General features: G+C 36.2%; 1 protein-coding gene across 1 annotated transcript in view; it reads right to left on the bottom strand.

Annotated features, from left to right (window-relative positions):
- nfxl1 (nuclear transcription factor, X-box binding-like 1) overlaps nucleotides 1-27,285 on the bottom strand; it is a 138,622-nt gene that overhangs the window by 9,400 nt on the left and 101,937 nt on the right. The window contains exons 16-19 of the mRNA XM_028801911.2: nucleotides 22,207-22,228; nucleotides 9,071-9,211; nucleotides 781-947; nucleotides 441-510 (exon numbers count right to left, since the gene is read on the bottom strand). Of these exons, the coding sequence (XP_028657744.2) occupies nucleotides 441-510; nucleotides 781-947; nucleotides 9,071-9,211; nucleotides 22,207-22,228 (400 nt within the window). The remainder of the gene's footprint in view (nucleotides 1-440; nucleotides 511-780; nucleotides 948-9,070; nucleotides 9,212-22,206; nucleotides 22,229-27,285) is intronic.

Genomic DNA, 27,285 nt, shown 5'->3' with positions numbered 1-27,285 from the left:
TGAAGGACACTAATGCAGCAAACCTAATAGGAGGAACCATGTTTGTCATGACACATCTCCACAGACATAATAGCAACATGAACCTACAGCTCTCAAGAAGGTGTGGTGGTATGGCAAGGGACAAGTATCAATTTTTATTTTCTCATAAAGACAAGTTCCAAACAACTAAAAAAAATATGACAGTAGTGTAACATGGCAGAAGCTGATCATTAACTCCCATTGAGCATCACCTTATGATTATTTTCACGTGCTTCAAACAGTGTTCTCCTTTACTTAATCTCATATATGACTCATACTTTTATCTTGAATTGTACACCTGATTGATTCATAAAATGTTTTGTAGATGACACTATGTAAAACTGACTGCCCTATTAATGCAGAAATGTAATGAAAGACAATATTAAATCAACAGCTTTTTACTGATCTAATAAATGGCTTACCAGCTTGGGGCACTGATTTTTACAAGATCCAAGAAGTTTTTTAGTATCTTCATCAGCAGCAGACATTTTTCTAAAAATTAGAGAAAAAAAGTCATACTGAGAGAAATCATCCAATATCATTCTTCTCAATGCTCTCAAAATGATTTATTTTCAGGCTCATCTGTTTCTACAATTTTCTTGCTAGATAAATACATTTAATAATGGTGTTTAATAATTCGTCATTTTTTTTTCATGGTTATGAAGGTGTAAAAAATATGTAATAAAGACATCTTTGTAAACACGTTTAAAGACTTTTCAAGAAAAGAAAGTTGTTTCAGGTGAAAATCTCAAGATCACTTACATGCACTCAATGAAGAGGGATGTAATCTTGCAGTGACATTTAACTCTTATCATTTGTGTGCATGGGGGGCAGTCTCCAGGGTGGCATGGCAGTAGGCAGGGATGGGAGCAGCCTGGGGGACGTTCTTTAGAACAGCTTTCCTCACATTGCTGGCACTCTCTTCCGGCCTGCAGTTTACAATTAGAACAGAGAGAGGTAAATGAAGAAAATTATGCAAAAATGCCGAACAAGTATAATGATTAAATTTAAGAACTATATGTAAATGATTTGGCTTTGTTACATGAAGTTCAATGAAATCCAAGTAAAGATAGTAGGAGCCTCAACATATAACAAATTTGGGAAAAGTAAAGTCCTTCTTAGCGTATTGCACGAGTCAAAGTCCAGTATAACCTACTATTCAGGGAGTTGGGTAAAGATTACTCTTTCTTTGAAAGTATACTATAACAAGTGTTTGCTCTAATAGCTCATCTATCTGAAGCATTAGCTTGATTTTCCACTGCCTGTTGAGTATTAATCCACTCATTAAAAACTTGTTTATGATAATTCTGGTTGCACTGCACTGAAGAAGAAAAAAAACTGCCACCAATACAGATACTGTATACTGTAGTGATACACCAATGATTTACTGTCAGATTTTGGTAGCCTGTAGAAATCTTTTAGGAGTATGGCACAGCAGATATGCTGTACACAGCCACAAAGTGTGGTGAATGTTTTTGTTTTTCATCACTACATTAGAGAGATTAATATATACCACAGATATCTTGGAGAGAGCATATAATGTCATGCACAAAGCAGTCCCAAAATAACCACAGCATATACCCTCTTCTCCCTTAACTTAATTTTTAATAACAGTTTTGATAGTTTTAGAAGTTTTTTTCTCTTTTTCCTAAAGAATATAATTAAAGCAGGTGGTAATACTGGTACTTGCATCCCACATCTGCACTCTCAGAACTCAAGACAATTTTAAATTGATTCTAGCTATGTGTTTCTTGATATTGCTTGTATGCAGCATTATCAGTTAAACTAGGGGGCTCCGCCCCCCTGCTCGCTTCGCTCGCCAACCCCTGGTGTTGGGTAACCTGAAATACATTGATGTATGTATGAGATATATTGGAGTGTAAAGGTGTAGATGATGAACAAAGGAAGTAAAGAACCCATAGCATGGCACATTAGAAAGATTTATTGGAATATCTCTTTATACACAACATTTGTAGTAAAGATGGTGTGTTGTCCTTGAATGAGTTTTCCTTGGTATGGAGTATCTATAACTTTAACTTTAATGTCAGATGAACGGCGAACTCTTGAGAAGGCTACATAAAGTTGTCCATGACCAAATACAGGCTCAGAGAGGTATATGCCAACTCTGTCCATGGTTTGTCCTTGGGATTTGTTCATTGTCATGGCAAATGCAGGTTTAATGGGAAATTGGCGTTGTTCAAGTGTAAAAGGTAATTCCAGGTCAGAACTTGTAAGGTCAACTGTAGGAATCAAAACAGTATTGTTAGAATGTGATCCTGTAAGTATTTTTGCTTCAATAACATTGTCTGTCATGGTGTTGATGACTGTACCGATGACTGTACCGTTGCATAAACCTTGTTTAGTATTAAGGTTTCTTAATAGCATGACTATTGTCCCGATTTTAAGGTTAAGATTGTGTTGTGTTAATCCGGCTGGGTTAATAATGGTTAAATATTCTAAGGGGAAATTAAGATGCTCATTCTCGTCTTCAGAATCAACATTGTCAGTACTTAGAAAGAGGTGGCTTTCTCCAGGAAGTAACACAATGACCTGGTTATTTATGCGATCAACGTCAATATTCTTTGGACATAATATAGCCCGTTGTGTTAATAGTGGTATATGGTCTAATGAGATTGCTGTTCCAAACACCTCCGTCACTAAGTCGTCGCACATAAAGGCTTGAGGGATCTGAATAATATCTGGGTGAAGTCCATATGTATTGGTAAGGTTTCCATCTCCTAGTTGCAATAACCAATTGGTATATTCTGGATCTGGACATTGCATGTTATGTACCAAATGTATTGTCTCAAAGTAATGCCAATTGTCTGCGTATTTCAAACTGGACTGAACAATAGCTGAACGCATGGCATGTGGAACAATAGCTAAGCACTGTCGAAAATCACCTCCTAATAACAGTACCTTTCCTCCAAATGGAATATTATTATTCATTAACGTTTGGAGAAGTTTATCAATGGTGTTGAGTAAATGACTGGATGCCATTGCACATTCGTCTAAAATCAACAGTTTTGCAATACGGATTTCTTGTGCATTGTTACTGTCGTTTCTCATTATCAGCTCTGTGCATTGCTTGTTTTCAGGAAGGATCATTCATTGATAGATTGCGTCATCTGGATCTAACACGTAGATTTGTGCATATTTGCGTTCGTGATTTGGTTCAGGGTGCACTGTTCCAATCCGATGTAATATTTGTCCACATACGCAAAAGCAGTATGGGCTATTGCCAGCTGGTGGCCTGATATTTACCCCGGTAGATGCAAAAGCAAATTAACTATTGTAGGATCTAATGCAGTCCATAAAGTTTTTACTTTCGGGTACATTGTTAGTTAGAAGCTTCCGTAGATATTCAGGATATTCATCTAAAGGAGGCAATCTAACCTGACCCTTTTGACAACAACGTGTAAACTCATTAGTTGTATTGCCAGTTGTTTCTTCAGGGAAGTTAAGTGAATGACAATGACAGCAAATGATAATCATTAATCCTAATGAATGTTCATTAATAGTGGACTCATTACAGAATGCGTTGTCAGCTAATTGGCGGAATTGTTTAGCGGCCGTTTGTCGTTCCTTTCTTTGCCGTTTATCTATTGCCTCTACTGTTTGAGAGGCGCATTGTAGGCGCCCGTGTTCATTAATTGTATTCAGGCGGGCTCGTTTCTGTATGTCCGTTAGTTGAGATGTTTTGTTTTGGAGCCGTGACCGTGACTCCATTAGTTATCCGTTGTCCACCGTTAGTAATATGGATAACTGCACTTACTGTTAATATGGAGCGTTTTCTGTGGTTGTACTGTTAATAATGCATCACTGTAATGTGATTCACATATGCTATATGGTTTGGACGTGTGAGGATGCCGTACGTTTAATACAGAGAGTTTGTTTATTCTTATTACCCGGACCATGCTGTGTAGTGTGGACGTTTACTTCAGAAGCGCGTTGTAGGCGCCTGTGCCTTTCGTACTATCTTTGTGGACCTTTGCGGACTCCGTAGTGTCTTCCGTTTGACTCTGGGGTGCAGTGCAGAATCCTCTTTTCTGTGTGGCTGTGTCGTTAGTCGTTAGCTATGGGCACGTTGATGCTTCATGTCTTATTTACGTTAGTTGAGCTCTTTCGTTTTTGAGCCGTGACTCCTTCGTTCGCAGTGGATCAGACTTTGCTTGCGGTTTATGAGATGCGCGCTGTAGGTGCCTGCGCACTATGTCTCCTGCGTCCATCGCCGTGTACCTGCGTCTGTGCCTTCCGGTTTACCAGTATCTATCTATCTATCTATCTATCTATCTATCTATCTATCTATCTATCTATCTATCTATCTATCTATCTATCTATCTATCTATCTATCTATCTATCTATCTATCTATCTACCATTCTCAGTTAGTAATATGGATATGTAATTATTAACTGCTTGTGGTATGTATTTAATGATATGAAAATGTGATTTTGCTTTCCTGACATAAATTTGCTTTCCTTGAGTACAAAAGCAAATTATACCACATTCTGGCCTTGAAAGTGCCTTGCTGCATTAAATGCCATACTCTGAAATGTTCAAACTAAGACATGCGTTAATTAAAATTTTCAACACGACCACTTCAGGCATTAGAAAACACTATTAAAACCCCCCACAATAATCAGATTAGTGCTGCAAAAGTCATCAGTCATGACCTGGGATTTACCTATGGCTTTTAATTTAATCAATTTCTTAATCAACAGACAAGGACTTTATCTGAAGGTTTAATCCTATTATAGTATTACTGTATTTACAACTTAAGTATTCATTTATACTTCATTTTTAAGACCATCTCACTATATTCTTTCACACAGCACCAAAGACAGACTTGTGGGGGAGGTCTTGTAACCCGGGCCCTGGAGAACAGATTAAGAAGTATATAAAATGAATTCTGACAGGCACCTCACTGTGGTTTATGATACAAATATACCACATTAAATAATTGAAATAATTATGATGCACAAGTGAACACAACCTAAATATAATCTAATCTTAATCTATTAAATAAATACATTCAATGAATGTACACTCAGTTTGTTTTTGGGCCAAAATTGAAAAAAATCTAGTAGTCTGCTAAGAATGTAATTTTTTTTTTCTATACTACAGTATTCATTTATTCGACTTTGTTTGAAGATGGACATCTTACTTTGAAACAGTCAGTATTTTTTGTGCTGTGTATATGTGTCAGCTACTATTAAATTTGCCATGTTGCCATCCATCTCCACATTTGTAACATTAATTTTAAATAAATTAATAGAAAAATGATAGCTGTGCACAAAATGAAAAAGTGAGTTGGCTCTAAAAATGGTAGAACAAGTGAATTGGAACGCAGTGCAACTGATGATAATTTCTCTGAGCTCAAGGCCCACAGGATGTGTTTCTAAATGCTGAGTATATATTTTGACTAAGTTGAGGTGGAGGATGTGGAGGATTTCCAGTGTTTAGTTAATTGGAGACCTCCAAACAAAATTCATATCCATCCTATGGATCTTTGCTCTGCCCCTGCACATCAAGATAATACAGTCCTCATCTGTATTCCACAAAAACAGATTGCATTCCACTGTTGGCTTAGTAACACACCATTAAAGAAGCATTTGCTGACCGCACGCCTATGCCCAACACCAGTTTTATATGAGTCTAGAGTTTATTTGGCTTTAATAAGTAATACATGTTTGTGCTTATTTTAGAAAAACTCAAAGCGAAAATGTTCAGGGAAGATAACCTACTCAAATGTATCCCAAAAGATTTCCTCCATGTGTAATTACAGGTAGGATTTTTACATGATAAAATTGACAAAATGTACAAGCTTTAATGTGTAGAATAATTTCTTGCATTACAATATAGACAATTGATGAAAGCATTTGTAACTTTATAACATTATTAAATAATTCTTGGAAATGTATATTAAAAACTGCTTAGCAAGAATAAATAGGAGACTTCGAACAAGACAGTTTTTTGTACTAGCTAATGCTTTTGAACAGCTAATAAGTTTCATATGACTTCCATTAAAGTAAAAATATATCATTTACTTACTGTATGTATAATACATAACACAAGCATTTTAAGCTATTTAGAACAACTTTCACTTTATGTCCTCTATATATTTGTTAATATACAATATTGCGAACACTGTAGTTGTAATTTTCATACTGTGTAATAAATACTAGACTCTCGATTAAGAGTAACAAGTTAATCAAAGCAATTAAGATTTCCACTTATGTATTTTTGTACTTTAATTTCTCCAGTAACTTCTTAATAAAGAAATACAAAAACTCATTAACAATCTCAGTTGGCTAATTTTAAGGCTTAATGCACAGTGTTAAAAATGTAAATTAACTGGGCTCTACTGGAATTTTAAAGTCTTGACAAAGTAAAATGCTGAGGAACTGTTCATCATTTCATAGCACTAAGTGCTGCTTTATACTTCAAGCTCAGAATGCTCACGCACATGCATCATGGGGCGTCCTTTGAGCACGTAATCAGAAATTAACGTGACACAAGTTGCAGTACCATCAAAAATATGGGTGCCGTGTTTTTTCAATTTTTGGTATTTGACGTCAGCATTGTTGTTTACTATTAACATGTGATGGCAAGTCGCACTGCAGCTCCAACAGGATCAACCTGTGCACTTCGATGTTTGATTAACGGTTCAAGGCGGTGAAGCAAATCATCAAACTTAAATGCTGACATGAGAATGTGGTTTTTTTCATCTATTTCTTGCATAAGCAAAACAAGTGTTGCATATCCCCCATCGTAATGACATGATACATTTAAAGGTCTCACATACCATCTGTATCGCTGTTGCCGTTTTTTTTTTTGCACCTTTACAACAGCATCATAATGCACAGAATTTTTATTTTTAACATCTTTTGTCTCTCAACTCACAGCACAGCAAAACTGGATGTTGTTTTCTCACCATGATAATGTCTCACAATGACATCTGGTGGAATACTCCAGATTTACTTAAACTATGAGTGCAAGTATACATAGTGCATTGCTTGCATAGTAGCAGTGTCATTAAGTGCAAATGTCTCGCAAAGTATATTCCCGGCCTATGGTGAACGATAAGACAAAAACAACATTCTAAATTTCACAAGGCTCACTTAAACTATCTGCCTTTCTCCCTAGTAGCAATAGAAGATAAAAAGAGAACACCAAATGGATTCATCTCATACAGAAAGATACAAGCTATTTGGACTAGCTAAGAAGCGTTAATATCCTAAATCCTGAATAAAGAAGGCTATGTGGGGACCTAGGTCTTGAAAACCTTAACAAATGCATTGACAAAACACTAACTAATTGTTAGGGTTCCATGGTGAAGCAAGTGGGTGTCATTGTGTGTTTATTTTTAAAAAAATCAGTGCAGCCCTTAGAGATTAATGGGGAAGCTGGCTGATCACTCATGACGTGATCTGTTTCGCTGGTTTCTTTATTGATACTCCCTGTGTCATTACTGGAAGCGCCTGCAACTATAAGTACAAAGTAAGCCTGAGCAGGATAGTAGGGATGATGAATTGGGAAGGAATCGAGAAAGCAAAATTGTTGATGAAAAGAAAGAGAAAGGATAGAATAGGGTTGGAAGCCAACTTTGCAAGAAAGGGGGTGAAGTGGTCAAGTAAGCTCCACAAAGGAGCAGGAGCATATCGAGGGGCACCTAGGGATCCTGCAGATGCTCAGGCATAGGGAAGATGGAGTTGAGCTTAGTCAAGGGATGGTGACTGGCAAGTGGGTTGAGGAAGGCCTCTTTCACCAGGATCACATCCCCACTGAGCACACCTGGAACTTGCATGAGTGGGGAGAAATGAGAGAACGTATACATGTGCACTGGACAAAGAATTTAAAAGCAATTCTGGTTTTGTTTTATTTTTGAATTTCCAGAATAGTTATTGGTTTGAACTTCCTCACAGACTGTTTTTATTATGGATTATTTATTAATTTAAACACGACTGATCTGCATGGCATTATTTATTCTTTTGGACACTATCTAAATAAATGGCAGACTGAACTTTGCACCATCTCTTCTGTATGTGTCCTCATTACACTAGCTCATCTTAGCTCACGACTATAGATGTCTGGGTTCAAGAAACCTGAGCATAACAAATTCCTGAAGTTAGATTGCCAAAAACCATGGGTTTAAGGGTGTTAGGAACAGGAACCACTGAACCATTATGATAGAGAACAACAGATGTGGCTAATAGATGGAAGACTTTGTAGGAGTAGAAGTAAGGAGTACTGGAAGGGAACAAGTGATGCAGTGAGAAACTGTAGCTGTTTAATAGTAAGACTTCTTAGCAACCAAATCTTTTTAAGCACCATTTAGCAAGTCATGTTATATTATACCTCAGTTGTTTATTAATTTATTATTCATCAAATCATATATGTTATAATCCAGTCATATAAAAACTTTTATATTAACCTAAGCTCTCTGAAGTTGGCTGGTAAGTTGTGTAGTTTCATCTTTTCTGCAGAAATAAAGAATTCTTACTCTGAACTACCTGTTATGTCTTGGTATACTAAACCATCACAAATCAAGGCTAAAAGTACTTGCAGATCACTTCAGGGAACCCCAAAATAGGAAACCAAGCACTAAATGACAAAAGCAGAAATTAAGTATTCAAAATAAAAACTAGAAAGCCATGCTCCATAAAAAGGATTATGAAACTCTAGAATAAGTTACCCAGTCATATAAAGCATTTACAATAATGTCCTAGTATTTCACTCAGACAGTACAACTACTGGCTTACCACATGAACACGATGTATTGAAGCGAAAATTACTCATAAGTAAAATTCTGATTAAGCCACATTGACGGAAAACTATCTAAACTATCAAATTAAAACTATCTATAAAACAGAATATGAATAAAATATTTACTTAAAATATGTTTGCATCATTCGTATTTCATAACAGTTTATAGAAACATTGCTAGCATTAACATATGGTTTTGGGAGATTGCTTACTTTAATAAACACTGTTGCCTTATATTGGAAATAAGGAAAGGAACTTAATAAAAATGTACAACAACATAAATACCTTTTCTTTGCTTTCAGACTTATCCAGTACTGTGACAATATGACACTCTCTCATGCAAGTGTGATTGCCACAGTTTAGAAGACGTCCACATGGTCTTTTACAGGAGAAGGGAACAGCTATATGACAAGGCAAAGGGCTGACCTAAAAATAAATAAAATACATAAATATGTGACTTAAAATTTCATAATAAATGACTTCTGCACACAAAAAAATTAGAATAACTTAGCACATATTTTCAAATTAATAACTGATTTCTATATAAATGAGAGTATGCAGCAAAAATATTCAGTTAATAAACAGGAAAAAAGAAAATTCTCAAACCTGTTTAATTTAGTTTAGGGTCATGTAAGGTCAGCACCCATCCTGGCAGCATCAGGTACAGGGTTAGAACCAGTCCTGAAAAGCACTTATTTATGCATATTCATATTTAAATGGTAAATTTAGAATTGCCAATTAGACTAACATACATGTCTTTTGAGATGTGGAAGAAAAATCCATACAGACAGAGAAGAATATGCAAAAGATAAAGATAAGGAGTCTGACTCAGGATACTGGATTTGTGAGGCACTACCACTAATCACTGCACTTGGCAAATAATATAAAGTAATACATAGAATTAAATTCCTTTCAACACAGCAGAACTGGCATATTAATTACAATATACAAATGTTCATATTTTGAGCTAAGGCTCAAGAATGTTGGTTGCCAGTTGAGGCAAGGGGACCACTTCTGAAAAGAAGGCTGCTACATTAACATTTCCTGAATCGTTTTTACCACTCAGACTTGTTATTTGCTGATATCATCTCTTCTTATTTTTGTTTTAAAAAATCTGTGTGCAATATGTCCCACACACAAAATCGCTTACCCACATTTTGTAACAAATAATGCCAGCAGGTGACAAGTGAAAATCAGCTGTATAAGCAGACCTCACAACCAGTCAAATACAACACTGACTTTGAACTGCTTCAGATGTTCTTATTTTCTTTATATAAATCTAACATGTGTAAAAAGCATTCTCAATTATTAAAAACAATTAGCTTACTGTAAAACAATTTTTCAATATAAAACAAATGAAGTGACCCATACGTTTTTTATGTTACATCTGTATTTGCTGATAAGTAGATCTACAGCATGTAAGCAATGGGAAAAACCTTATACAAGTTATGCAGCTGAGAAATTCTGAAGAACAGATGCACAAGAATATAAATTGAGATCAGATATAAAGAAAACTGTTTTATGCTTTTTTGTTCAGAAAGATAGAATTTTGAGTACAAATACAGTAATTTAAAGTTGAATCAGTATATATGTCAGTACATTTCAACACAACAGAATCATATTGTTACATGAGCATCATTTCTGTTGTGCAATGACCACAGAAAGCAGCAGATCTATATTGCTTTAATAACACTTATACAAACCTGTTTTAATGAGTTTTAAAACATGTTTGGCAGCTAGTAATAAATTATTTAATATATATTTCCTTTTCACCATTGGCTGTATCACTAGCTACGTCAATTTAGGTGTAATCAAAATGGTGCTGAAAATACTTAATGCAAGAATGTAGGCAGCAATGAAGTTCAATCAATATTCCATACATCACTGAGGTCTGTGCATTTAACAAGATTTGCAGTCACACAATATATTTAAAATACAATCAGCCCCTAACCTATTACATTCTAATATCTCAGATTGTAAATTTAAACAATATATTACGCTAAGAATTGTTCCAGTTCATCTACAAAACTGTGTACTATCATGCCAATTAAAAGAAACTAATTTAAAACCTTTCAATTTGCTAAAAAGGAAAAAATCTAAATTGTTATATTTAAAAAGTATTCATATCTTTTGTGAATATACGCCTAACTTTGCTCCGGTGCAATGTATTACCATACCAGTTCATCCAATTTGTTGATAGTCTCTACCTATGTAGCAAATGTCAATTAATGAGGATAAATACCCCTTTTCTCAAACAGGTCCAAAATTATAGTAGAGGCATTCCATAAACCATTCAAACCTTTAACATTTTATACTAAGTCAGGCATATAGTTATACAGAGGCACAGGTCTAGGGAAGATACAAGACCATCTTAAAGGCACTGAACATACCTTGGAGCTCAATGCCATCCACCATACGGGAGTGGAAAAAATATGGAACTACAACCATACTACCTATGTCAGCCATTCTCTGAGAGGCTATTGACACATCACTCTGAGTTGCAGAAATCACACCTCAACAATCTCCAAGGCACTAAATAAAAATGGCCTTTACACAACAGCAGCTAGGTAGAAGCCTTGGCAAAAAAGTGACCATGCCTATAAGAAACTGTAAAAATTGTTAATTGGATGATGCTGCAAAGATATCCCAGGAAGCCTTGTGGTTTGATGAAACTGATGTGAATCTTTTTGGCATGTGTAATGTAAATCTAACACTGCACATCAGCCAGGTGACAGCATTCCCACTGTAAAATGTGGTGGGGATACTTTTCACCAGCAGGGACAGGCAGTCTGGTCAGTTCTGATCCATATTACTAACCGAGAATGGTAAACCGGATGGCATGGATGCAGGTACACGACGATGGGACCATGGGACATACTGCACAGGCGTGTACTGCGCGCGTCTAATAAACCGCATGCGAAGTCGTATCCACCGCGAACGAAGGAGTCACGGCCCAAAAATGAAAGAGCTCAACTGATGTGAATGAGAAATGAAGCAACAACGCGCCCATAGCTAACGACTAACGACACAGCCATACAAAAAAGAGGATTCTGCGCTGCAGCCCAGATTCAAACGGAAGAGGCTACGGCGGCCCCACAGGTCCACAATGATAGTACGAAAGGCGCAGGCGTCACTGCCATATTGTGAGTGGCACTACTACGAAAGGCGCAGGTTTCACCGCCATATTGTGAGTGGCACTACTGCGGGGTGAAGTTAGGAATAATGTGCTGCTTGGGATTGTACAAACCACTGAACGCTTTACACCGAATTCAAACACAATACAGCTCAACGATACAAACACGAGCCCGGCTGGATAAAATCAATGAACGCAGGCGCCTACAACGCACATCTGAAATGCTGCAAGCAAAGCGGGCACGGCTCCAATGTTTACTTATTATCATTGTTGTTATGTTACATTATAATAATGAATACAAAAATAAGCAGTGAGTGTATCAGTTTGAGAAAGTATTTCATGGGCTCAGCCAGGAGAAACATAGAAAAGGTTCTTTGTTTCTAGAGATCTCCAGCAAAAGGGAGGCAAGGTCCTATTTAAGAACTGATTGGTTTACTACACCAAAACAATATTAAAGTTTTTAAAGGCTCTAACACACCCTGGCACTTCACAGCACCACTAACACTCTACCCCCGACATGCTGTAAGCCATGAACTGTAGACATGTGGCCCTTTGTAATTTTTTACCATTCACACTTCTGCATGTTCTGACAACACCTACAGAATATAACAGCTCGATCACTGACACCATCTTAAATAACAGAAAATAACAAAAGTGAGAGAGTGTGTCTCCTAATTAATTTTCAAGTGGAATGTTGCAGAGAGAACTGGCTGCCATTTATACTATAGTCTAACAGATAATCACATGATTTCTTGCAGCATAGAACATTTCAGTCAGGTGGGCTGCAGCAAGTTCACTACATAATTATTGTGTTGTAAGATCTTAAAAAATACTTTCAGAACCTCAAGTTTAAGCTTAGTTCATGCTTTGGTACAGATCATTTCTGTACAGGACTAAAATGGGCATTTTCTTCTTGTGGAGATAGATTTTTAATAAGAAAATGTATGTTGTTATTCTATAATTTTTGAAGTAATACAAAAATTTAAACTCCAGTACTGTGGCTTTATATTATACAATTTTTAAAAATTTGAAAGGGCTGCTTTAATTTGCATTATATTTTCTAAATACATGTGCCATTAAGCACAGTTACCTAAAATTTCTTACACACAATTCACACAAGTAGTCTACTCTAGGACTTTACCAAGAAAATTTTATGTGAAATTTGATGTCTTAAATCTAGTCATAGTACAAATATGAGAAATCCACTGGCTCTGCTGTTTCAATAAAACAATAAAATTGCCAGGAAAAAACATGAAAAACATAATACCTTTATGTACAATGTTATGGTGAGTTAACCAATCAGACGACAAATCAACAAATAATATATATAGGTCTACAACTAGCTTGAAAGCCCACAAAAACAAAAATATTAAATTTTATTAGTTTGCTATGCATGGTTATATAAAATAACTGAAAATATTAAAAATTTTGAAGTAAGGCAACTGCTTTAATTCTAAGATAAAGAAAACACTGTAAGGCAAGCAGAGTTAAAGAACCCCATACAAGGAAAGGGAGCAATTGAAGCTTGAAATGTTATAAAGACGATTAAAATCAGTTAAAAATGTGATTTAAAACTGCCATCAGAACACTCAGAAAGGCGAGAGGTAGAGTGTTTTGTTTTTGTTTTTTTTGGCTTAAAAAATGCAGATGTTTGAATGACAGCCAATCAGAGCTGGACTATCATAAGCTAGGCTTAGAAAAATAATTAATAGCCAGAAAAACATTTCCATTTTTTTGAAGAAAAAAATGGTATTCATCCATTATCAAATCTTATTAAAACAACTCAAGGCAACTGGGTGCTACCATCAACCTTGAAATACATGAAAAATAATCAAAATAAATATGTCTGCAAACCTGCTGATCAAAATCATTTAGACACTTTTTGCAGAGGATAGACCTGACACCAGCACACCATGTAATTTGAAGTGTTACAGCAGCTTTCCACCATAAATATGTACACCCCTAAAGTAACTTCTGCCACATTCATGGAGCATTTTTCAAATAAGACATTAGTTTTTTCAGTATTTTAGTTATTTTTTTGCTTCAATGCAGAGTAATTTTATAATAACAACTGTGACTGCATACCTCATTTGCGTGTTTGATGTTTCCCATGATGAACTGGTGCCCTTATAAGGATTGTTCTTCCCTTGTGCCCAGTGCTGCCAAGATGTAACCGCCCAAACCCCCCACCTCACCCCCAAAAACCTGAACTGGATTAAGTGGGTTAGAGAATGTTTTGTTTCATTTCAGATCTCTTCTAAATTTGTTATGCTGTTAAAAGTTGTAGTCAATACACAGATGTATATGGCAGCTACTACACATTTCCACCACAAATGCAACTATCAGGTTTAAGGATAATCCTGTCTACTGTATTCATTAAAATCCAAAGATGAGGAACTAGTAGCAGATCACAGCAAAGCTACAAATATGGGAAAATAGATGTTTTCTTTTCTTTAAAATGTAATTAGGGAGGAAGCAGTTTTTAGCAAACCAAAAAAAACTCATAAAAGCCCAGCATCTCAAGATATTAAAACCTGTACATAATAACCAAATAAAAGAATTTTCCAATATTTGAAGAGTTTACAAAACACAGAAATATAACTTTTACAATTCTCATTAAGAATCTGCATGACTGCAAATGAAAACAAAACAAAGGATCACAGCTTTTACTAATCCATACACAGTCATGCATTTTGTCTCTGAATGTTCAATAACCAAAATAACATAAAAAGAAAGCAGGTATTAAAAATCCATACAAAACAAGTAATACATAGCAAGGAAAAACCATCATTCAACTGTGTACTATATTAAGTAACTCTAATTCAGTCTTTGATCTTTTATCAGAAGAAACATGAAATGTTTGGTATAATCTAACTGTTAAGCTTCAGAGTATTACATTTAATGGCAATATTAACAATATGTCATGTAATTGGAAAAAAAAAAATCATGTGAAGCCTTGCACAAATTAGCAGCAGGTTGTAAAAAATGCCAAGAAGCAGCTGTTGAAATTATTATGGAAACTCAAGATGGCCACTACTCTATACATTTTTGAAATTAGTGTCTCTCAGCTAAAATTTTTATTTTACTACATTATATACCTTGGTGTACACTTTGAGGATAATCCAGAACAGCCTGGACTTCAGCTTGATAACATTAAAATACCATAGCAGCTCTGTAAAATTTCAGTTGTGTTTAATAAGTGGTGTTTACTTTAACAGCAAAGCATGGCTCCAATACTATTAATAAAATATACTGATCAAAAAAACATGTCTAAAGCACTTGTTCATTGAAGTATGAAGAACAAAATTCTATATAAGAACATGGCTCTGCTAAGAACAATATAGTCTAAAGCAAACATTTTACCAGGAAAAACACATTGGTAGAAATCTAAATTCTAAATCAAATATAAAATACACTGCAATATCATGCTTGAAAAAATGTGCACTGGCTGAGAAAACATACTTCATTTACATCCTTTTTAATTTTAACCATTTAATACGATTACTAGTACAGAAATGTGATAAAGGTAAGGCTTTGTATAAAAAACAAAATTGTCAGCTTAAATTTAATCTCATGTGAGTATGTGCAATAAATAACATACAACTTAAAAAATACACTAAAGGGTTATGGAATACTAAAATTATTATAATAATGTGGAAACACATATACAGTATATCTATAGACTGAAAAGTAAAGTCCATTGAAAGAGCAGCTGGTGTGCAAAAGCAATAGAGATTGAAAGCATTTTGTTTCAAGAATGTTGGAATGTATTGGTATCACTCACAAGGCACAGGGCCAAATATTTGTTGTACGTGCATTTAATATGCCATACAGCGATGTGAAGTTTAAAAATAATAATAAAACATAAAAACAAATATCCTACTATATGTAAAGAAGTGAAAAAAATGTATTTTAAAGAGTATGCTGTAAAGACTAACAGTTTACTAAAATAATTATTACTCATATTTGCAAAGGCTGGAATAGGTAGGAAATATTTCAGAACCTAAGCCATTTTAACAAAATGTGTTTTGTCTCTACTAGACATTTTATTTTTTCAGTGCTGAAGTATGAAAAATATGTAAACTTGAAGCTTGTTATTAATTCCAATAATTATAACTACAGTATAAATGTATCAATACTGTCATCTGTTAAGATGTTTAATAAGGTAAATTAAATGTGAAATATTTATGTCCACGCTCTTGCAATGTAAGATATTCTGCTCTTTTTATCAGCACTTTGTCATGGCATACCAGAGGGCAAAAAGTATAAACCACCCAAGCTTTTTATAAGCCTTCTAGATTACAAACACTGTCTGACTCAAAAGGATATTTTAAGGAACAGTATGGGCAAGTATACATGGAATGAAATTTCAAGTATCTGGGTGGGACAATTATTCACTGAATATTATTTTTTTAATAATAGCCTCAATGATCATGGAAAGAATGTTGTTAAGAGTGGGTATAAACAAAAAAGACACACGCATAATAAAGCCTTTCATAAAACAAAAAATGAGAAACTGGGAAAACTTGAATATTGCTACCTGGATATTACTCTGAATCAAATAAGCAAACTAAAAGTGTAAAACGAGAGCAAGAAATTTACTTGAGTTCTTAATTTTCTCTTTACATAATTATTGGAACTAATTGTTGCTATGTGCCAAATTTGACAAAAATATACCAATGAATGATTTTGTGGGTTTAAACAAAATCCAATCAATTCTTTCTTGCATCCAATTTCTACTGTAGTCTCCTAATAAAAGTAACAAATATTAAATCAGCATGAGATGAGTCACAAAGTGCAGTAAACTGAGAAAAGCACCTACTCAGTACGTTATTAATCCAAGCAGTTTTAAGTTAGGTTATAGCAAAAACCCTACATATTTATTAAACATACTATAATTAATTTTAGATAACAGAGGCATAACCAGTTAGCTCTACTATCAATATGCTTATTATACAATACAATATACTGTTTTTTCCAGGCAGTTTATGCATCTAGATAGGTCTCTTTTATGTCTCTGCTCTATCAATTGTGTTGTCAACTTAGGTTATAGTTCAATGTTGCTCAGATACAGCAGACAGAATAGCCAAATAGCATTAAAACATAAGACAGCAATAATGTGTCTTCCGCTGCTACTTTGGTAAGTCGTTCCCATTCTTATTGCACACTGCTGAGACATGGAAACTGAATTTACACTTTGCCACAGTCATATTTGAAAAAAGCAACTTATAAGAATTTGTCTACAAATTTAAATAAACATTTTGAAGTAAGCATTTTTTTTCCTCTTCTTAAGCGGTCTTATATGGAGTCCCTGAAGTCCCAAAAAAGCAGTGTCTTTTTAAACTTGTTCAAGCATAAAGGCTTTCTTCCCCATGCCTCCAACACACCTTTTTCACTTCCTTAACACTAGAATTACCAGAGCCAACGAAAAAACTCGTAAATCTGGCCCACCTTAAATCCCTTCGCACCTCTCCGTCGGCCTCTTTTGTCTTCAAAATGTGTCGATAAGCCCAAGCAGCCTGTTACACCATCCCCCCCCACAGAAGCTGTCATATTGTACTTGCACCTTTTGTGAAAGTGTTTATTTGATATTTGGCCATCAGCCTTCACACATTATACAGTTCAGGTCTACATTTAGTCATTTATTACTAAAACATGAAAAACGTTTCTGTATTAACGATGTGTTTACACAGATTATTGCAGACACAGAACACAAATCAAATTATTTCCCCTTACAATTCTGGGTAGCTCACTCACAGATAATCAATCAAGGCAGGAACTGGGAGAACTTCTTGCCCGTTCTGAGGTGGTGGGGGTGATGGTTTAGCAGGTTGCTTGGGCTTATCGACACATTTAGAAGACAAAAGAGGCTGACAGAGAGGTGCTAAGGGATTTAAGGTGGGCCAGATTTATGAGTTTTTTCATTGGCTCTGGTAATTCTAGTGTTAAAGGTAACGCCATTTCTGTCATTTTATTCCTTATGTCTTGGTACCAAGTAAAAAAAACTTCAAAGTTCTATTCTCATTTGGCACTCTAATACAGTAATCCCTCCTCCATCGTGGGGGTTGCGTTCCAGAGCCACCCGCGAAATAAGAAAATCCGCGAAGTAGAAACCATATGTTTATATGGTTATTTTTATATTGTCATGCTTGGGTCACAGATTTGCGCAGAAACAAAGGAGGTTGTAGAGAGACAGGAACGTTATTCAAACACTGCAAACAAACATTTGTCTCTTTTTCAAAAGTTTAAACTGTGCTCCATGACAAGACAGAGATGACAGTTCTGTCTCACAATTAAAAGAATGCAAACATATCTTCCTCTTCAAAGGAGTGCGTGTCAGGAGCACAGAATGTCACATAGATAGAGAAAACAATCTCTAGCAAACAAATCAATAGGGTTGTTTGGCTTTTAAGTATGCGAAGCACCGCGGCACAAAGCTGTTGAAGGCGGCAGCTCACACCCCCTCCGTCAGGAGCAGAGAGAGAGTGAGAGAGAGAGAGAGAGAGAGAGAGACAGAGAGACAGAGTTTGTTTTTCAGTCAAAAATCAATACGTGCCCTTCGAGCTTTTAAGTATGCGAAGCACCGTGCAGCATGTCGTTTCAGGAAGCAGCTGCACAAAAGATAGCAACGTGAAGATAATCTTTCGGCATTTTTAGACGAGCGTCCGTATCGTCTAGGTGTGCGAACAGCCCCCCTGCTCAATCCCCATACATCAGGATCAGAGAAAGTCAGCGCAAGAGAGACAGAGAAAAGTAAGCAATCTAGCTTCTCAGCCATCTGCCAATAGCGTCCCTTGTATGAAATCAACTGGGCAAACCAACTGAGGAAGCATGTACCAGAAATTAAAAGACCCATTGTCCGCAGAAATCTGCGAACCAGCAAAAAATCCGCGATATATATTTAAATATGCTTACATATAAAATCCGCGATGGAGTGAAGCCACGAAAGGCGAAGCGTGATATAGCGAGGGATCACTGAACTCCTATATTTCACAATGAAGCTCTCTGTATTGGTGGACAATCCATTTTGTCACATTGGTCTGTCTTGTATGACATGGGACTCCAGACATTCTACACACTAAGGTCCAGGTTCTTCATCCCCTCCTCTTCTTTTTTTCTTTTATCTCTAGCTGTGCTCAGTCCTTTAGATATGTGGTATATCACTTTTCTCTCCTCTTCTTTCTCATCCACTTTGTCTTTTCTCATTATTCTTATTGTAGAAAATAAAACAGCTGCTACTTTATTTGCTGCATTAAGCAAAGCCTCCTACAAGTTCATACCCTTGTATTCGGTGTGGCAATGTGATCTCCCATCCTCAATTACCATGTAATGGAAAACTAACTTTAAAAATGTCTTCCAGGAACCCCAACCATCAGCACACTCAGTTTAATTTTGTCTAGCATTTATATCTTACTCACATAATTTTTTTTTGCTATGGGCTTATCCACTTGACCCCTTTTGTCACTTTTCCTCCTTAAAGGTCCTTGGAATTTTCCTCCATACATTTTGAAACTGCCTACTGTCACTCCCTATTGGTTTGCTGTTTCAAATTCCCATTCTCCACCTTATATGTTCTTTTTCCTGGACCTTTCCATACGCTCTTTCAGCCCAATCCAGCTTCTCTCTATGTACCTTGCTCTGCTAAATTTGCTATGGTCTCTTGATGGAATTCACCCTGTTGTTCCTCTTTTGATTCTTGAAAATCTTCTTTCTATAACTATCTTTTCCTGAACTCTTGGTATTAAGGATTAACCGAGCAGCTGATTCCAACATCAGGGAATGGCATTTGTGACTTTTGGTCTCCAGACTTATGGGTGAATGGTTATCTGGTGGCTGGCAATGATCAGAACGTATCCTCTCTGCTGCCTTTCCTTTTCAATCTGGCTGTATACCTCTGCCCTTACTGATTTAGTCATGTACAACACAACTTCAGTGACTTTCTCTGTTTTTGTTTATTTGCTTGCTGACAAGGTTGGGGAGGAAAATGTTTTATTATTTATCTTTATTGCAATTTCATATGTTTTGTTACTTCCTGCATTTTATTTATTTTCTTTAATAAAAATTTTGTTGACAAAAAATAGTTGATAGATTAATCATTTACAAAATAATAATTTTTGGCTGCAATAACATAGTTATACAGGTAGGAAAAAAGGAAGTGCTAAAAGGAAACTGTTAAGCTGTTCTGCCAGTACCAAAGAGGTAGAGAGACTTATAGTATGGACTAGACAAGACAAGAATCAAAAATTAAGTTAAAAGAGTGAAGATAAAGATCATTTGCCAAACAAATCACTGAGAAAGAATGCAGTCAACTATTAGGTTCTATCCCAAAACTTGTGACGATAAGTAATGTAGAATACTGGTTTAAATACCATCGAGTGACATCATTGCTCCAACTTCCAGGAACATGCCCCTTAACAAACCAATGCGGTGTCTTAGCAGTAGTTGAACAAAATGTGGGATATTGCCAAAATGTCATTAAGGTAAAATAATAAAACCATGAAAGCAACTTTTTCTGGTCTTAGAGGTTCAGGTTGGAGGGTGGCAATGTAGGGAATTTGCTAAAAGGTACAGCTGGTACCCAAATTTCTTAGAGCCACATTACAAAATCAAATACTTTTTCAGAACACTACTGAAGTGAAATATATTACCATAATAAATTGACATAAAATAAGAAAATGAATGGAAAATGCACTGAGGACAAATGCATAAAATTGATAAAGAATCGAAAAAAAGAGTAAAGTAAGATGACCCCAACACACTGAACCAGATTATGCAGTGTATGCATGATAATTTAATGAGAGTCTTATCATGTTGAACAGGAGTGAAGTATATTCTGTGACAGGTGAAAGACATAGTAGGGTTTAGAGTATTTTGCATTGTTAAAAAGTGAAGCAGGGCCTTAGAATGTTTTGTATAGCTAATCTATTAGAAGCTGCTTTTCATTCCTATGGATATCACCCTGGAGCTTGTATGATAATGATTTACTAACATTTCTGTGTTTTGAGAAAGTTTTCACCCTGCAAGTAGAAGTAGCGCAGGTATTCGCACAGATTTTGGGTAAAAAGTTGGGGAAAGAGGTTACCTTTTTATTAGAAATTTTCTTTCCCTTATTATTTTTTCAACAAAATATCCCTCTCAGTTCAGTTGCTTCTTGATGCAAAAATGTAGCTTTCTCTCCTGTTCAGTTGCCGCTTTTCGGACACTACTGTAAAGAGCTCAGCTCTCAGTCGTTGCATGGGGAAAAAGGCCACTTTGGGGAAAAACATTTCTTTAGCTAAAATGGACACTTAAATTGACTTTTCTATCTGCTGTTCCTTAGCTGCTAGACATTTTAATGGAGCTCTCTCTCCAGCAAGAAATCATTCTTGTGATTTTTAATTAAGGATAAGTAATCTATAACTAAGGAAGTGGACCATCTGGACTGTCTTGCTGATATGAAGACTGAACCCAATCTGGTTTTATAACTATTTGTAATGCTTATTGTTGCTACTATTGGTTTTGATGCAAATAAACACAATATTTAAGTAAAAGCTTAAACTCGGGGTCTACTAATGTGATTGAGAGCTAGATTATCAATTCCTTGTCACGATGATTGGCTGGATGTCAAAGTTCTGTTTCCACATGATAAGATAATCAACACAGCCTGAAGCAAACCATCGAAACAGATGTTTTAAGGTGGTAGATTACTGGTACTGTCAATTAAGTTCATCTTGTTTGTTTGAGCAAAATATAATAAAAACCAAGGCACCTATTGTTTTAAAAATTTCAGATCTGGTATACCAGGACACTATCTAAAGTCTGTTGCAGACCAAGTACACCTTACCATGGCAAAGGTATTCCCTTTCAGAAGAATAATATGCTCTGCAGCACTGCCAAAATTGTTCAGGAATGGTTTGAGGAACACAACAAAGAGATCAAGGTGTTAACTTGGCCACCAAATTCCAGAGAATCTCAATTAGACAGAGCCTCTGTAGGAAATCACAAAAAAGGCTGATCCATGGAGGCCTCACCTTTCAACTTACAGGACTTAAAAGATCTGTTGGCTAACATATTGGTACTGGATACTACAAGATACCTTCAGAGGTCTTGTGGAGTTCATGCCTCAACACATCAGAGCAGTTTTGGTGGCCACAAGGGAACCTATACAATATTAGGCAGGTGGTTTTAATGTTGTGGCTGATTGGTGCACATTTTAATAGTTTTTTAAAAAAAAGTTCTTAAATATAAAAATCCACCCATCTATGCATTTTCTGAATCTAAAATGTCAATCTTAGAATGCTGTACTCACTTCATGCTGCCCAAGACACATCCTACAAAGAGAAAACAACCAACACATTTAGTCAATGAGTATAACAACAATGCTAAATAAAACATTTAAAATAGATATTTATGACAGTATGCAAACATTGACCTCACAAGTATAATTATAGACAGTTATGCTCAACTTTTACTTTTAACAGCATAATGTATATAAATACAGTAATCCCTCCTCCATCGCGGGGGTTGCGTTCCAGAGCCACCCGCGAAATAGGAAAATCCGCGAAGTAGAAACCATATGTTTATATGGTTATTTTTAGAATGTCATGCTTGGGTCACAGATTTGCGCAGAAACACAGGAGGTTGTAGAGAGACAGGAACGTTATTCAAACACTGCAAACAAACATTTGTCTCTTTTTCAAAAGTTTAAACTGTGCTCCATGACAAGACAGAGATGACAGTTCTGTCTCACAATTAAAAGAATGCAAACATATCTTCCTTTTCAAAGGAGTGCAAAGCAAGCAGTCAAAAAAAAAATCAATAGGGCTTTTTGGCTTTTAAGTATGCGAAGCACCGCCGGTACAAAGCTGTTGAAGGCGGCTGCTCACACCCCCTCTGTCAATAGCAGTAAGAGAGAGAGAGAGAGCCACAGAAAAACAAAGTCAAAAATCAATACGTGCCCTTTGAGCTTTTAAGTATGCGAAGCACCGTGCAGCATGTCGTTTCAGGAAGCAGCTGCACAAAAGATAGCAACGTGAAGATAATCTTTCAGCATTTTTAGACGAGCGTCCATATCGTCTAGGTGTGCGAACAGCCCCCCTGCTCAATCCCCATACATCAGGATCAGAGAAAGTCAGCGCAAGAGAGAGAGAAAGTAAGTTGGGTAGCTTCTCAGCCATCTGCCAATAGCGTCCCTTGTATGAAATCAACTGGGCAAACCAACTGAGGAAGCATGTACCAGAAATTAAAAGACCCATTGTCCTCAGAAACCCGCGAAGCAGCGAAAAATCCGCGATATATATTTAAATATGCTTACATATAAAATCCGCGATGAAGTGAAGCCGCGAAAGGCGAAGCGCAATATAGCGAGGGATCACTGTAAATATATTTTGTCATTCCTGTTTTGAAATGGAAAAAAAAACTTGAGGAAAACAAAAATGTTTTACCACTCCAAACCTTTTACAGCAGTTCCTGATCTCATGTCTTTCCAGTGGAGTGGCTCACCCATTTAACCACCTTAAAGTAACACCAAAGAACTCACTTTTTAACTAATATTTTTATCTTGTTATCCTGCCAATGCAACCTTGCACCAACTAACCTGTTAAATGTCATCTTAGATGGACCTTGGCCATGAAGTAGCTTTATACCTCCAAATAGGGTCACTTTCAGGCAAGTGCTAGAATTAGGTCAGGGAAGCCTTCTACATGAACATATGATTAGCACACCCATGAACAGTCTTTCTGCATCTCAGTTGTTGCTTAAGTGCTGGTTATCCAGAGCAGATGAATTCTGGCCTAGCAACATTTGTCAATAATATTAGCCTTGAAAAAGAACTTTGGCCTATGCTGAAGCCATCTGCTGGAATCTGTCAGCCAAGATATCTTTCACTTTCTTTTTCTTTTTTACCTCTCTTTTTCAAGAACCTGGTAACCCAACCCATCCCACCCACAGGGGTTGCAACCCATTGCTCTTTTGGACTGGTATACTTCTGTCCATGTTACATCTCTCTCTATCTTCTGCTGGTGCCTTTGACTATCATCCCTCTTGTATCTCTTTACATAATCTTGAACTAAGTAACGCTAAATTTATTTTAACAGGAGTAATAGCTACTATAATGTATTTTGTTTTCTTTGCCATTACATTTATAATTGTTGCTAAATCTATCAGTGGCCATTGCATAGAATTGGAATAAGAGAGAAGACATGCATTCAATACGCTTCTGACTACAGGTTGACAAACCTTATGCTGACAGAAGTGCTGTGTTGCTTGAAACAAGGAGCATTACAAAAAGGCTATGAAGTGGGGGGAGTATTAGATTAATTTTCCCACTAATACAAATCAGGAATAGCTTTCACAGAAAATCAGAAATGATATTTTAGTATACTGCACAAAATACTTTTTAATGCAATTGACTGCTAAATCACAGTTACTTAAGTATTTTGATTATGAGTAAACAACAGAAATAAAAATAAAAAAAACACTTTTTGGTATTTGTACTTAACAAACAATCTACTATAGAAGAGCAAAATTAATTTAGAATTCTGCATAATTTGCTACTTAACGCATACTGTTATTTTCTTTCTTGTACATTAACGTAGTGAAAAGTCAAGCAAAATTACACCTTATATTGGCTAGCTAAAAAGATTACAATATGCAGACAACCTGACTACAGGCCCACATTGTATTGAAAAACTCATTAGGAACTTCAAAAGACTTTGTTGGACAGTTATCTTATCCAAAGATCTTGACCATACATTGTTCTTCTCTCTTGTTAAATGAACCCTACCCTGAAGGAGTCTATTAATTTTTTTACATTTAAAATTTCTCACTTAAAAGATTTACCAATGTTGTTTCTTGTCCTAGCGTGTATATAAACATGGGGAACTCCAGTTTCTGTATTACATCTTGCCTGAAGAAGGCTCCTGAGTTGCCTCGAAAGCTTGCATAGTGTAATCTTTTTAGTTAGCCAATAAAATGTGTCATTTTGCTCGACTTTTCACTACATTCATAATGGCTAACACGGTGCAACACCCTAGTACTACTTGTACATTATATATTCATTGGCAGAAATGTCAAAATTTAATTAAAGTGGTGAGCATTTTGCTTGACTTCTCACTAAGTGGTGATCAGAAAGTTTTGTGGCTGACCTATTAAGAAAGACTCAGATTAAGCCACAGAAGTTATATTTATCAACATAACCCCTATGAACACGAATACACTTGTTATAATATTCACAATGTTTTCCTGTGCTGCTCAACGGTTGCTTGTGTAATCACTCTTCTGTAGCTAATCTGAACTCTTCACTATTGGCATAGGATGTTTCATGTAGATACCCATCAGAGTGAGAAACAGGGTGAGTGTGGCATCACCTATAATGTACAATTTCACAGAGCAGTCTTTACTACCTGTATAGTGTGTTTGTGTATGGAGAAGGGGAGTAATGGGGAGTATTGCCAATCTGCAATATATTTTGCCTGATTATGTGAGATTTTTCAGCCATGCAATACATATGGACTATACCCTGATTTTCCAAAAAAAAAAAAAAAAAAAAAAAAGGCACAGTATATTTGCAGCACTAGCATGAAGTTATGGGAAAGAGTAGTGGAAGCTAGGTTAAGAAGGGAGGTGATGATTAGTGAACAGCAGTATGGTTTCATGCCAGGAAAGAGCACCACAGAGGTAATGTTTGCTCTGAGTGTGTTGATGGAGAAGTATAGAGAAGCCCAGAAGGAGTTGCATTGGGTCTTTGTTGGAAAAAGCATATGACAGTGCTTCAAGAGGAGTTGTGGTATTGTATGAGGAAGTTGGGAGTGTCAGAAGTATGTAAGAGTGGTACAGGATATGTATGAGGGGAGTGACGGATGCATTCAAAGTGGAGGTGAGATTACATCAGGGATCGGCTCTGAGCCCTTTCTTATTTGCAATGGTGATGGACAGGTTGACAGATGAGATTAGACAGGAGTTCCTGTGGACTATGATGTTTGCTGATGACATTGTGATCTGTAGCGACAGTAGGGAGCAGGTCGAGGAGACCCTGGAGAGTTGGAGGTTTGCTCTAGAGAGGAGTGAAGGTCAGTAAGAACAGAGTTGGAGTTGGCAGAGATAAAGATGTTAAGATTTGCACTGGGTGTGACGAGAATGGACAGGATCAGAAATGAGTACATTAGAGGGTCAGCTCAAGTTGGACAGTTGGGAGATAAAGTCAGAGAGGCGAGATTGCGTTGGTTTGGACATGTGCAGAGGAGAGATGCTAGGTATATTGGGAAAAGGATGTTAACGATAGAGCTGCCATGCAAGAGGAAAAGAGGAAGGCCTAAGAGAAGGTTTATGGATGTGTTGAGAGAGGACATGCAGGTGGTAGGTGTAACAGAGCAAGATGCAGAAGACAGGAAGATATTGAAGAAGATGATCTGCTGTGGCAACCCCTAACAGGAGTAGCTGAAAGAAGAAGAATATATTTGTGGCACTAGCATGGACCTTGGAAGACACTCAATTTCGTTATTACAACTGTTGTTTAGACTTTGGGATATAGTTAAGCATCCATTTCATTACAGTTATAAAATGTTATTTAAATTTCTTTTAGTCTGAACTCATTAGCTTGAGAGGATCCTTAGAACATTGGATGTGGCAAGGCTTTGCTTCAAAAGTCAACATTCTAGGCACACACTATACAAAGAACCTGCTTTTGTTAAATTGTTCATTAGGCATTTAATCAACTGATCCATAATTAATCATATAGTGTCTATTATCTCATGAATCATCAATCTATAATTCACAACTTAATCTTCTCTATGGTTGCAACATTTTTTTTCTATTGGTGATGCTGAAGATTGACTAGACCTTGGGTCATCCTCAACAGACCCCACCATTACAACAGAATTCTGCAGCCCATCTTTTATCCCTGACACATAAAGTAGGCTGGCCCTACTACAAGCTCACTAGGCAAGAACAAATCTACCAAGGAATATTTTTCTATAGTTTTAGAAATGTTGCACTAGTATGATACATCACTTTGTAGTTTTCGGCATTAGTGTTGACTTGGTTCTTAAACAGGAAGTATGCACTATAATTCACTAGTTAATATTTTACCACTTACAAAATCAGCACTGTAGAATTCCCCTCTCATGCAAGGGCTCAACATTTTTTGTATGTAAACAGAAAAAACAAAAATGAAATGCTGTAAAATCTACAACATTTGGCAGCCGATCTAATCTTCACCTGACATTAGCTGGGAGATTTAACATTGATTAATATTTTACCAAAACTTTTAGCAGTATGGTGTTTTACTCTGTTAGCCTTCACCTGACATTAGCTGGTAGATTTAACATTGATTAAATTAATATTTTACCAAAACTTTTAGCAGTATGGTGTTGTACCATGTTAGCCATGA

This window comes from Erpetoichthys calabaricus, chromosome 5, assembly GCF_900747795.2.
Source record: "Erpetoichthys calabaricus chromosome 5, fErpCal1.3, whole genome shotgun sequence".
NCBI lineage: Eukaryota > Metazoa > Chordata > Cladistia > Polypteriformes > Polypteridae > Erpetoichthys > Erpetoichthys calabaricus.
This window is presented reverse-complemented; position numbering and strand designations above follow the sequence as displayed.